The sequence below is a fragment of the Euprymna scolopes genome, chromosome 30, assembly GCF_053919585.1.
Source record: "Euprymna scolopes isolate OS-2025 chromosome 30, ASM5391958v1, whole genome shotgun sequence".
In the NCBI taxonomy this organism is placed as follows: Eukaryota; Metazoa; Mollusca; class Cephalopoda; order Sepiida; family Sepiolidae; genus Euprymna; species Euprymna scolopes.
The window spans coordinates 91,799,580-91,813,865 of record NC_136511.1 but is presented as its reverse complement, the minus strand read 5'-3'; the positions used below and the strand labels follow the sequence as shown (position 1 = coordinate 91,813,865).

The window sequence follows — 14,286 nt, the reverse complement described above, 5'->3', positions numbered from 1 at the left end:
AAGTTCAACCTTTCAGATGTCAAATATCGAAAAATTGGCTAAAAACATTAATATCTTCACTTTCAACTGGCCACTTTTCTACAGGGAGGGGGGTCGTTTTTTAACCGATATTTTCGAAAGTCATCCTCTCCTTTCGATTGTCTAGCCTTAATTTAAACATAAGTCACTTCCAGTTTGGCGGTGGCCGTAACAGTAAAGGCGTCAGCCTGCTTTCCTACTACCACTTTTGTTTTTTTTTTGCTCAACAGACACATCCAAACACCCAGACAACGCCGGGCTGAAATGCTAGTATATCTATAAAAGTGAACATGTCTGTCTGTCTGTCTGTCTGTGTGTTTGTGTACATTTCCCTATGCAATAACTGTCAATTTTAAATCTACAGACTCGACGTTTGATATACAGGGTACTGAGATTTGTGAATATCTTTGTAATCGATTTTCGGCGAGAAATTTGGCTGTTAAGGGGTAAAAGTTCAACGATTTTACCTTTGAGAACTCTACCAAACTCCTACGCCAATTTTCGGTATAAACAATTGAAATTTTAGAAATAGGTTCCTTGGACATACTTGATTTGAGCCCAAAACAATAAATGTTTAAGGGTCATAATAGGGGTCAAAGTTAAAACAAATTTGACCTCTGCGGTGTCTACCAAATTACTCAGACAATTACTGGTCTAAACATTTGAAATTTTACATAAAGGGTATTCAGACATAGGGCAAGCTTTTTAATCGGTTTGGGGCTAAAATTTTTAGTTACCAATATATAAATGTATGTATGTATATATGTTTGCATGTTTGCCTAACTTACGACAGAAGCGACGGATTTTACCAAGATCAGTATCGTTTTAAAGTTCTGCCTTTCAGACGACAAATATCGAAAAATTGGCTAAAAACATTAATATCTTTACCTCCACGTCGCTTTTTTTGCCGATATTTTTTAACCTCTCCTTTCGATTGTCTAGCCTTACTTTAAACCTATGTCACTTCCAGTTTGGCAGTGGTCATAACAGCAAAGATGTCAGGTTTTTTCCCCATTCTATTCCTCCTTCACAGTACGGGTTCGAGCCTGCTTTCCTACTACCACTTTTTTTTTTGGTCAACATACACCTTTAAACACACGGACAACGCCGGGCTGAAATGCTAGTATATATATATATATATATATATATACTCACACACACATGCATATATTTACTTATTTTGATCAATATTTAAATACAAACATCAAATATTTATTTATGTCTGCATTTGGTTACAAATTCTTGGTCATTGTTTAATGTCATTTGGTTCATGAGGTTCATAATTTGGTACTTTCTCTCTAAGCATAATTTACATATTCTACTATTTATATTAAAAGAAAGTGCTAATTTAAAAATTTTCTTATTATTATTCTTATTATTGGGTTTTCATTTTGTTGGTTAGATAATGTAGTACTATATTTAATATCGTTATTTATACTTGCTTTGTAAACTCCAATGGGCAGTAGTTTTTGATTCTGCAATTACATCAATTGATACCACCACCACCAATATTCCTGAATTAAATTTTTCTGAAATATGTTATAATCTAATTAAACTGAAGACAAATAAAGTTTGTAATAGGAATTTATAATCATTAAAAAAACAACAGAAAAACTCTTTTCACTTTAGCATCTGTCTTGCCTTATATCTGATATATGCACACCTGCTCATAATAAGATATGCATAAGAAACAAAAAGTAAAAATAGGTGAGTAAAAAAAGATTTACCGAGAGTTTACTATTTGATAAGATGAAATGAACTGTCTGTGCCACATCGGCTGCATGCAGCAAATTATGGTAAGGGTTTTTATACTTTGAATAACCAGCCTCCATTGATAAAAGAAACGCATCTAATGCTGATGTGTTTATCTGTGAAAAAAAGAAAGAAAAGCAAAACATTTTTTTTTACTTGAATTTAATTTGAAGTTAAGAAATAATACTCACAAAACTTGTAAATAACAATGAAATATTCTGGAATTTTTTTAAGCAACAAAATTTGATATATTTTTTTTATTAAAAAATGCAATATGATGAACTGCTGAAAAAAAAAATTTTCTGGTGTCGAAGAAAATTTCATAATTGCTCATTGAATTATTATATTGCACAAAGTAACATAAATTAAAAATAAATAATTTAATTACACAATTAAAACCACCTGATTGCATTTCGATTTTTTAAAAATTTTTGATTAATGCTTAGAAAAAAACCAATAAGAATGAATTATTTTCTAAATCTGAAAAGAATTTAAAAGCGTAAAGATAATTAATCTGCTTTAAAATTCTTAACAAGTCCTCATTTAATTAAAAGATTAAAATATAATTTTATAAATAGTGATTAAAATGACTTAAGCAAAATTAGTCATAATTTTATAATACTTTAGTATGATTAATACTGTAATGTCCAAAAATATCGTGATAATTAAATTTAACTGTCAAAATCCTATTAAAAACTAATATGGGTAAAAAAATAAAAATAAAATAGCAGCAACAAAAACAATCGCATAGTAAAAAAATGTGAAACATAAATGAAAGTAGAAAAAGTCTCAGTTTCTGCCTGGTAGGTACAGCTGCTTTTAAGTATAATATTAAAAAGTATTTTAAATTGGAAATACTTTAAAAAAAAACAACAAAAAAAACAGTATAATGATTTTAACTACATAATAAATAAATATTTCGATAAAATAAATTCATATCATTTGTAAATATGTAAATGCTCTCAGCCAATAGAAATTGGGCATTAACAATCTCTTTGTTCAACATTTTTATAGTAATTTCTCTCTGAGGCAAACTGAAAATGCACAAATGTACAATGGTAATGAGATCGGATGATCAATACCTTAGAATCGATATTACAGCAAGCAGCAATTAGATAAAGTGATGACGTTTTAAATTGATTCTAGGTAAATTATATTTTATAGCAGAGATTACCCACCGTTGCCCAGGTGTCAGGTTTGTTCAACATAAACAAATAGCTAAACACACAATTCATAAAATAAATAATATGGTTGACATGTTAATTATGTAGAGTGTACAACATTTTCAATCAGAACAGAAGAAAAAAGGTTTTCTTTGTAATTAATGAAGTGTGAATTCTTGGAAGTTGATTCTTGATTAACTTGGATAGAACTTGTCAGAGTACATTTCACGCTTTTCTTAGACTGATTTCTCTCTACGTTTAAACCTAAATTAATTTGTGCATCTTATCGAAATGTATCTGTAAAAAAGAAAAGAGATAGCAAGTAAGTCTACACGTGTAATATCCTGAGGAAATATACATGCATACATGCATATATATATATAAGGGTGTACCGATTAATCATTATTAATATATATATATAAGGATGTACCGATTAATCAGCCGATTAATTACTTTTCTCTTTCCTATTAAATTTAAATCATTTCATCACTACTAAGTAACTCATACAGATACCTTTGACACATTAATATAATAACTGCTAATTTAACTTGACATTTAATTAAGTATCCGGTCACTATCATAGCTTTTTGTCTTTACTAAATAAAATTTCCAAAATAAAATTTCCAATTCTTAAATGAATATAATGATAAGAAAAAGAAATTACAAACCAACTACAAAGTACAAATTTAAATTCTTTAACCTGAAGTTCTGCATCTGCTGCTGCTCTACTTCCTCTTCTATTCTAGCTGCCTCCTCTGCTCTTATAGTCTCCTCAGTATTTCAAGTTGAATATTTTTAAGTTGTAATGTAGAAACATTAGACTTTTTCTATTCTTATGACGCAGCCTGTTCCTCATAGGTTCATACACATTACCAGCTGTACTAAAAAGCTTCTCACCCTCCAAGGTGAAGGTGGTGCACTTAAATATTTTAAAGAGATTTTACTCAGCAGTGGTAAGGTCTTCTGTGTCTTCTTCCACCACTGAAATAGATCATCACTTCTTGTGAGTAGTTGTAAAGCTACGTAATGGTCAAGTCCTTTTGTGTACTTAACCATAAGGGATTTAATCCTTTTGAGTTTAGATTGTGATTCTTGTATTTCTGTTGTAATTGCAGTTTCGGGATATGACTCATCTCCTACCTGCTCTAAGTTTTGATTTGTTACTGTAGGCTTATTCGAAGCTAATTCATTAAACAGGGTTGAAAGAGATACAGTTTTACTTTTACTTTGATCTTTTTGACCCTCAATAGAGCTTGAAGGAGTACATCCTGCCGATTCTGCTTCATTATAATCAGCAGAAAGTAGAAGATGCAGAATCCAATTCTTTTGAAATTTAAATTTAAATCTTGGATCTACGAAAGTAGACACGTTTTTATCATTTAGATGGGATGAAAATCTCGTTTCCATTGATTCATTGAGTTGTTCAACAGTGGCAAAGATTCCACTAAAGTCAGAAATATCAGAATTAAATTGGACAGTTTTTGAAAGAAATAATCTCAAAGCTAAAATTGTAGGTATTGATATGGTTGAAGTTTTGTGACTTGCTTCTTTGGTGATTTTTTCAAATGAATTCAGTAACTGGACAATTTTTTTAATAAGTCCTCAATGGTAAGTTAGGAATTTTATAGCCTCGCAAATTCTTGTATGAAAAAATGAACGAATCTCTTAAATTTTTGGTTTGTGCAAATCATTCTACTTCACATATATGCCACAATAAAGTCCTTTCTAATTAATGTTTACCAGTTAAAAACTTAAATGTTTACCAGTTAAAATGTTTACCAGTTAAAAATATTCTGTTATTTTGGAAAACAGTTTGCTTCTTTTAAAACAGGTAAACATTAATCAGAAGGGACTTTTTCTGGACATTCAACGTAAAGCAGAATGGCCCGCAAAAACTGGAAATAAGTCATTTGTAAACAGAGTGTTAACTCTGTTTACAAATGACTTATTTCCAGTTTTTGTGGGCCATTTGAACAAAGCCAATACAAAAATAAAATAAAGATGTTAAAACAATAAAATAAAAATAATAATACTTATGCCGAGAACTTTTTGGAACCCCATTTCTTGACATGTGGAGAAGAGGGTGTTTTTCTAACTAGTCTGTACCCAACAATTTAATAAAGTTTTTCTAACTAGTCTGTACCCAACAATTTAATAAACAATGCAAAACAAGTGATTTGTGCCACAAGCATTGAAGAAGGACAACTGAAGTCTTTTTCTCTATATATATTTGACTGGGGAAAGGGGTTAAGGGAACCAGAACCACCTCAAATGGACGAATATGATCAGTGCCATGCAAAGAATTCAACAGTATCGCAAAGAAATACCAATTGTATAAAAACGTTTATAACATGCAGTTCTTACTTTTATTAAAATTAAATTGATGTTGAACATATACGTTTACTTAATTACATCGCCATGATAAACAAAGTAGAAAAATACTACATAAAATTATTACATATTCTTGGGGATACTATTTAAGAAGTACATGGTGTAAAGAGCTGACATTTGGATATAGCATTCTACAATATGTATTGATTAGGTATGCAAAATTCCAGATCTTTTCCTAGTTTTAGTAGTTTTAGTGATGTATGATTTTGAAATTAGTATATGTTTATGACATTTGGTGGACTTTATTTCTGCCACCAAAACTGAAATTCCTATTGTTTTGTGTTAGTTTATTCTTTAAGAATGAACGGGCAAGTTAAATTTCATTATTCAATTGAAAAATTTGTAAGTTGAATATTATCTAAAGCATTTCATCTGACAAATAGATTATTTCCATGAGATTCTATTTTGTATCTATAAAAGTGAACGTGTCTGTCTGTGTGTCTGTGTACATTTCCCTATGCAATAACTCTGTCAACAGACTCGAAATTTGATATACAGGGTACTGAGATTTGTGAATATCTTTGTAATCCGTTTTCGGCGAGAAATTTGGCTGTTAAGGGGTAAAAGTTCAACGATTTTACCTTTGAGAACCCTACCAAACTCCTCCACCAATCTTGAAATTTTAGATATAGGTTCCTTGGACATGGATCTAACTTAATAACTTGATTTGAGCCCAAAACAATAAATGTTAAGGGGTCATAATAGGGGTCAAACTTAAAAAGAAATTGACCTCTGCGGTCTCTACCAAATTACTCAGAAATTTCTGATCTAAACATTTGAAATTTTACATAAAGGGTATTCAGAGATAAGGGCAAGCTTTTTAATCGGTTTGGGTCGAAAATTTGAGCTATCAATATATAAATGTATGTATGTATGTTTGCATGTCTGCCTAAAACTTTCAAGGCAAAGGATTTTCACAAGATCAGTATCGTTTGAAGCTCGACTTTTCAGACGAAAAATACCGAAAAATTGGCTAAAAACATTAATATCTTCACCCTCAACTGGGAACTTTTCTACAGGGAGGGGTCGCTTTTTTCGTCGATATTTTCGAAAGTCATCCCCTCTTTTCGATTTTCTAGCCTTAATTAAAAACCTACGTCACTCCCGGTTTGATGGTGGTTGTAACAGCGAAGACGTCACGTTTTTCCCCCGTTCTTTTCTTCGTTCATGTTATGGGTTCGAGCTTGCCTTCCTACTGCCACTTTTTTTTTTTTGCTCAACATACACCTCCAAACACCCGAGCAACGCCGGGCTGAAATGCTAGTATTTTAACAAAATGACTTTTTGTGAAGCAACTATCATATGCATTAGGGTAGGTCGATTTTGGAATGGTAACAGAGCGAGGGCGGAGAAAGTTGCAAATTACCAGAAAAAAAATAACCACATAATATATTTTTCCCTTCAATTTTATCGATTTTGGGAAAATGACTTTAAATTGTGAAATAATTTAGGATTTTGCTAAGATAACTGTGGTACCGAACAATGCCAGCCGGTAAAATTGAGACAAGGCATTAAAGCAAATAAATTCAGTAAATATATGTATGTTTTGATGAGAAATATTAATGCTGTTCTTCAATAAATGGAGTCATAGTTAATAAAAAATGATATACTATAAAATATTTATTTTAAAATACAAATATCAATTTAAGAATCCGGTCATCAGTGGAATGTAATTATCTTCTTTTAATAATGTTATAAATATTTTATTTTTTATTTTATAAATATTGAGAATTAAAACACGTCATTCAATTATGCAAAACAAATAAAATATATTTTGGTAAATTTTTACATGACCCAGCGTCGTTTAACTACTAAAAAAATAAAGATCTGCTTTTTTTTTTTTTTTCTAATACGTTTAAACAGCTTTTAGAAATAATATGAAAGAACAAATTTTGAAAAAAAAAACAAAAAAAAAAAACAGAGAATTTAAGTGGAGGATCACTTTTCTCTATAAATTTAACATAAAATAAGCACCCACTTTTGTCCACCTAGCGTTTAATGGAACATGTCAATTTTTCAAGTTTGGCGATTGAAGGTGGAGGTACGGAGGTGGGGACAAACATGACAAATTCAAATTTTTTGCACGGGGGAGGGGGTTTGTGGGAACATGATGAGAATTAGCAGCGAACTGGATGTTAACGTATCCACCATGAGAGACAAAATGAAAAATCGTCTTTTGCACATGGCTCCACGCATCGCTTCCGCTTGGGAAGAAAAAAATAAGATAACCACAAAATAGTTATCGACCAATGGCAGAGCTCCGCACCTAAAATAAACACCTCAAATATCACAGTCACTGGGAGCCGGTTTGCCACTATAAAACGAGGGATTTTAGGGAACCAGAGGAGAGAGGAGGAAAAAGAAGACGAAGACGTCGGGCTGCTAGCTGCTGATAAAAGAAGTCACCCGCTTTCCAGTTACAAGCCAGGACACACATCACCGACAGCAGGATGACCGGCCTACCCCTACCACATCCATCGTCCAAAAGATAAGTTACGTTTACGAACATTCATTCCTTGTCAATTCATACATACCTACAAACATTTTACGAACATTCATTCCTTGTCAATTCATACATACCTACAAACATTTTACGAACATTCCTTGTTAAATCGTACATACCTGCAAACATTCTACGAACATTTCACCGTAATACAAACTGTCAAATATCTCCATCGGACAATCCATTCTTCGTTAAATCACATTCTATCCTACAAACACTTCGCCTCTCCTAATACAAATTGTTAGTAGTAAATAAAATCGGTTCTCAATCTTCAATATTCGTCTGTCTTTAATTATATGGAGTCAGAATCTACATACTTCCAACGTTATTCATTTCATGTATTCTTTGTTGTGACCTCTATGGCATCCTTTCCTATCCCTAATCCTTTTATAAAAACTGAGGCCATAGGTTAAATTTAAACTTAAAATAACACGATAAATTTATTAATTTTTTTATGAAACCATTCTGTACCTAACAATTTCATAAACACAGGAAAAATTTCTTTTTTTTGCATGGGGAGGGGAGAATTAAATTTGAAACATAAAAGAACACGATAAATTGAATTAATTTTTTTGTAAATGTAGCCTAGTAGACTAACATCTTTAACCTATCTTTAAAAACATTTTCTAGAGTTTTCGGGTATGCTGAAAATGAATATCACATTTACAATTGAGGCCGGCAACTAGTTTTCATGATATTGCAAACATACTTTTTCACATGCTTCATTTCGCAATAGCAGCTATATTTGTTTATGCAGCATGCAGAAATGGGGTGGGGGATGACGTAATGATATTACAAGATAATGCAGAGCTAATCTTTTTTATTATTGTTATTTTTATTATAAATAATCGAAAAAAAAGAAAATAATAAATAAAATATCAATTTTTTGTACGCGCAAGTGCGCACAGAAAAAATATGAGCTCTTGCGTGTACAAAAAAAATCAATGTTTTATTTTATTTATTTTCTTTTTTTCTTGGTTATTTATAATAATAATAATAATAATAATAATAATAATAATTAATAAAGATTAGCTCCGCAATATCGTGTAATTTCATTACATCACCCCTACACCCGTTTCAGCACACTGCATTAATAATTATGGCCGCCACTTTACATTGCAGCATAAAACATGCGGAAAAGTATGTTTGTGATATCATGGAAACTAGTTGCTGGCCTCAATTTTAAATGCGATATTCGTTTTCAGTGCGCCCGAAAACCCTAGAAAATAAGTTTTTAATACTAGGTTGTGTGTTGGTCTACCAGGCCACATTTACCAAAAATTAATTCCAAAAAATTTTTTAAATTTTCGTTATTTTATGTTTCTAATGTAATCACCAATGCCCCCCCCCCTCAATTGAATTTGCCATATTTTGAGTTTTGTTTTGTTTATGAAATTGTTAGTTTTGTTTTGTTTATGAAATTGTTAGTTTTGTTTTGTTTATGAAATTGTTAGTTTTGTTTTGTTTATGAAATTGTACAGAATGGTCTCATAAAAAAACTAACCCCCCCCCCTCCCGGCAAAAAATTAAATTTTATCGTTATTTTATGTTTCAAATGTACCCCCCCCCCAAAAAAAAATTGAATTTGTCATGTTTTGCCGCCTTCCCTCCCTCTTCTCAATCACCAAACTTGAAAAAATGCTAGGGGTGACATGTCTCGTTGAATGCTAGGTGGACAAAGAGTGGGTGCTCATCCCTCACTTTAAAATGTTAAATTTTCTGCTTTTTTTCAAAATTTGTTCTTTCATATTATTTATGTTTAAACATATTAGACAAAAAAAGTAGATCATTTTTTTTTTTTAGAGGTTAAATGACGCTGGGTCACGTTGTAAAAATTTAAGTTTACATAATAACTTGTAAATTGTTTTCAAGTAAAAAATATTCAGAGTTTCTTTTTCGGTTTTCACGACATTAAAAACCGAAGTTGCATCTGATTTTATCCACATGAAAAGCTGACCTTGTCTAAGATTAACCTTGTGGGGGATGCAAGTAAATAGTTACTTAATTACTTAAAAAAAGGTTGTAAATTTTTATTTAAGTTACTGTTTTTCATTCTAAAAATTTTACACAAACATATTCTGTATATTTAAAGAAAATGTATTTTTCATTATAAAAAATATTTAATAATTAAAAAAATAATGAATTAATGGTAATTTCTATTTTTTTTTTTTTTTTACTAATATGTCATCACTAGGGCTGTGACAGCAGAGTGTTCTTTACATTTTTTTTACTCTCAGGTATATATCCGACACAGACATACTGAATCAACCGAGAACCACATCTATATAAAAACATATAAGATATTAATGGATATATACTCAATAGTCAAAACAATGAAAAGAAAATGCTGTTGTCACGGCCCAGTCACCACTTACCAAAGCCATAAGCCACTCTAGAATAAGGATTAATAAGCTGATTGGATTTTATGTTATTTACTCCCCATTTTATTTCCAATGTTATTTATTAACATTCATTAAATTTGTATAATGTATACTATCTTTGGCCATCAGACTAATGTGCTATAGACACGTGGTGCTTATCCACAAGAAATATCTGGAAAACTTCATAGCCTCATTAGATTTATAATTGAAGTATATGCAGTTAGCTGGTTTGAAATAAAAAAGGATAATAAGTTCCATAACCAACAACTCTATATATTGCAATGTGATCAATAGGATCAAGAAACAGCCATCTGAAACTCAACATATTAGTTTACAAAATTTACAGCATAATGCTTTTGTTTTGCTGCTTGAAATTATATGGTACAATGCTATGGTAAAATCAGATGAGCTAGCAGTGAGGGAAGAAGCAAAACAAATTTTTTTCATAATAATTTATGCATATAACATTGATTAAATTGCTCATGTCGATTTGTCAAGTCATTTTAAATTTCTGTTTCAATTTCATCGTAAACATTTAAATAGATAAGCTTACATTTCTAAGTTAGCTCAATAAAGTAATTTTTATGTTCTTTCAGGAGGTAGGAGCCGGCCAAAAAAGATTTTTAAAAATAACACGCATCAACTTTTATGCCAATCATTGGTCTGAGTTAATTAACCTTTCACAGAGTGGAGTTTGCGAACCGGCATTTACAGAAACATTCTCTGAAGATGAACTTTTGGATTAACTGATGAATGGAAGTTGCCAGATACACCCTCACATTCTCAAAGTGTTGAAAGGACAGTTAATTTAACAACCGAAGTTTCTGAATCAGTGTATGAGTTTGAAACAAGATACAGGCATATAATTGCAAAGGTGTTGTGTTGTCAAATGAGGCCTTTATTTGCTTTCAAGGGATCCTACGTACAGCAATTTAATGCAATAAGTTAATCAAGAGGATACACATTTGTTTTCTTTTTTTTTGTTTTTTTGTTTTTTAAATAAATTACCTGTTCTTTCAATCTTGTAAAATGTTATCACTGTTTCAATTTAATTAAAGAGGTTAAAGGAAGAATGTCAGAGTTGTCGATGGTAACAGGGGGGGGTAAAATTGTAGTTATCTTTTATCTGTTTTACCTTATACATTTTATTTTAATAAAACAAAATAACATTTTTTTAAATATTGAAATTAATCATTTTTCTAACCAATTTATTGGGTAAATATATAAAAAACAAATATTTTTCAATTCGTTTATGCAGATGATCTTTAATGCCATTTCCTCATATAACAGTGTAAGTAAGAGGTTTAATTTTTTTTATATAAGTATTTATTATACTGATACACTAACTTTCCTGGGTTTAGCCAAGTTGATTTAAAAAAAAAGTGAAAAATCGACTTATACTCATTGTTCTAGAAATCTTGAAAGCTTTTCAGCTGTCCCATTCCATTCCGTTAGCCGTTTTCACTTGTTTTAACTCTTCATTCACAGGCTGAATAGGAATCCGGATCAATAAAGAGTTATTTTGGCACTTGCATCACTTTAAAGTACTTTGTCTATGCCAATCGTGTGATAGTGCTTGTCATGAGGAATACTGAGATTAGACATGGAAATCAAACTATGAAAATGGAGTCCAAATGAACTGTGACGAGTCTCTTGACTTGCGTACTGGTGTTTGAAAGGTTGTATCTATTCAGACAGCCTTTAGCTGCATTAACATCTAGCTAAGATACAACCTTTAAAAATATTCGTCATTTGGTTTAGTCTTGATCTTCACCTGGAACCTTTTTTTAAATATCGACTTCTATATGAATACTTCTGCCAATTTATTCACATATAACTTTTCCTATTGTATATGGTACAAGTATGTAATTCATTGTGTATAATTAGCATGACAGACATTTTGCTGATTGATATGGTCAATAAATATTGAGGGGTTTTCACCAGAAATTAAGTTAGTTAAGACCTCACTCCCTTTTTTCGAACTTGTGCTAATTTTTTTTTTTAATATATATTGTTTACTTTTGAAAGAAAGATGTTGAAAAGTGGAAGACCAAAGACTATTATAAAATAGTTGTAGAAAAAGGTGAAGTATTTGTTGGAAATTTAAGAGCATATCTGAATAGTCGTGATATTTATTTCACATTAAAACAACAAAAAAACTCTTCCCTAAATGTAAGAACTGTAGCAATTTAATTCTTACAACTTACCTTGAATTTTGTGAGCAAATCGTATTTTTGAAGGAGTTCATGGCCAACGTATTTTAATGCATGGCTATCTTCATTTGTTGCAAAAACATCAAAAGACCAGTCATCAAGTTTCTAGAATGAAAAAAAAAAATGAACCATCAACAATTTTGTATTTTTGAGTTCTGATGCTTTTGAAAAATATGAATGGTTTATGATAGAATCAGTCAAGGTTTAGATTAAGATGAGTTTTGGATACAAGTTAAAAAAAGAAAGAGTAATGCATAGATTGTCAGGTGAAGTTCGTTATCGGTCATCATCAGTTTTTGATCATGATAATTTTTTTTTATTAAATGGCCCCCTCCCCCTCCCCACAAAACGAAAAATAAATTCTGCCAATAAAAACATTAATGCCACCACCAATTTTCTTATTCAAAAATTGAGAAAACATTTGGTTATCATTGTAAGTTCAATTAATATCAGAAAGTGATCTCCCACCTTAAAATTCAAACATTTATTTTTGCTTTTGTAATTTTTGTTAACAGAGAGGAGAGGGGAGAAATATAGAATAGTGGAATATCTCTTGTTTTTCTATTGCTGTTTTGACGAAAGAAAACGAGTGATTTGTAGTAATTGATTACTTATCATTTTGAAACCATGAAAAAAGATACAATGAAATTGAAGATACAATGAAATTGAAGATACAATGAAATTGAAGATACAATGAAATTGAAGATACAATGAAATTGAAGATCCAATGAAATTGAAGATACAATGAAATTGAAGATACAATGAGGAAAATTGAAAATGCTCTTTTGCTTTTCGTTTTCTGTATTCAGTCTGTGAAGGAAAAATCTTTCTAATTAGAGGAAATTATGATGTTGTTTCAATTCAGTGATTCTTTTCGGGTGAGTGAGAGATTTTTCACGTAAATACAATGGTAATCACAAGTAGCATTAAGAAAATTACCTCCACACCCCCACTAAAAAATAAAAAATAAATAAATAAAATCGAAAAAAGTGTTTCCCTGAATATTGTCGGTATGTGCATGTCAATAAAATCCCAGAATCATGGAATCTATTTGGAGATGTATTATTTTTTATTTAGTCATAATATTTAATATTTTTACATTTATAAGAACGATTGTATTATGAAAATATATCGTTTAAAATAAATTAAAATACATAAATTAAAAAGGTAACGGTTGAATAATACTTGCCTGTGGGCGAAAACATTACAGACTTTGAATGTGTTTGTTTAAAGTGAATGCAGCTACTCAAAACCTATAATTATCTAGTAGACAGAATTACAGAATAGAAATACCAGAATCATTGAATCTATTGCTACAATAACAGTCTGTCTACTGTGTAAATGAGTAACCCGATATTTATGGATAATGTGTTAGTAGTTATTTTGAAGGGAGGGAATATGATGTCTACTCTCTAGTTAGAAGACATTTTTGGAAGAGGCAGAAATCTCAGAAAAAATGCAATCATTTTTGTAATAATTAAAAATGCAGAAATATTTTCATGAAACACAATGTAGGAAGTGGTGTTGGTGTTAAATGGAATGGTGTTCGGCTGAATTTAGAGGAGTAAAATCGAAATCATAATTAAAGGAAGCGCACTCTGTTTAAGAAGTATTTTTTTTCGGTTTAAAGCTGTAATACTAAAGTTTGCTCCCCTGTCAAAAGCTGACATTGAATCCTCTAAAGACAATTTATTATACTAATAAAATGTAGTACTTATATTTCCCATCTTTTATTATGTAATCGTTGGCATATTATGTTATCAGACCTGACTATTAACGCTTGAACTGTGTGATCAGCTGGTAAGTTGTACATAGCCACGTCTTTATGGATATAAAATATTTAATTATTAAACTATCTATATATA

At 30.8% G+C, this 14,286-nt stretch overlaps 2 protein-coding genes across 14 annotated transcripts in view; one reads left to right on the top strand and one right to left on the bottom strand.

Moving 5' to 3' along the window:
• LOC145254566 (uncharacterized) overlaps positions 1 to 11,324 on the top strand; it is a 94,800-nt gene extending 83,476 nt beyond the window's left edge. The window contains exon 2 of the transcript XR_013863771.1: positions 10,805 to 11,324. The gene's annotated coding sequence lies outside the window, so the exon portion shown is untranslated. The remainder of the gene's footprint in view (positions 1 to 10,804) is intronic.
• Positions 1 to 14,286, bottom strand: part of LOC145254565 (dual specificity calcium/calmodulin-dependent 3',5'-cyclic nucleotide phosphodiesterase 1A-like) — a 1,571,136-nt gene that overhangs the window by 188,577 nt on the left and 1,368,273 nt on the right. For all 13 annotated transcript variants that reach the window (XM_080113160.1, XM_080113150.1, XM_080113152.1 and 10 more), the window contains 2 exons: positions 12,416 to 12,526; positions 1,746 to 1,886 (listed from right to left, as the gene is read on the bottom strand). In XM_080113160.1, the coding sequence (XP_079969286.1) occupies positions 1,746 to 1,886; positions 12,416 to 12,526 (252 nt within the window). The remainder of the gene's footprint in view (positions 1 to 1,745; positions 1,887 to 12,415; positions 12,527 to 14,286) is intronic.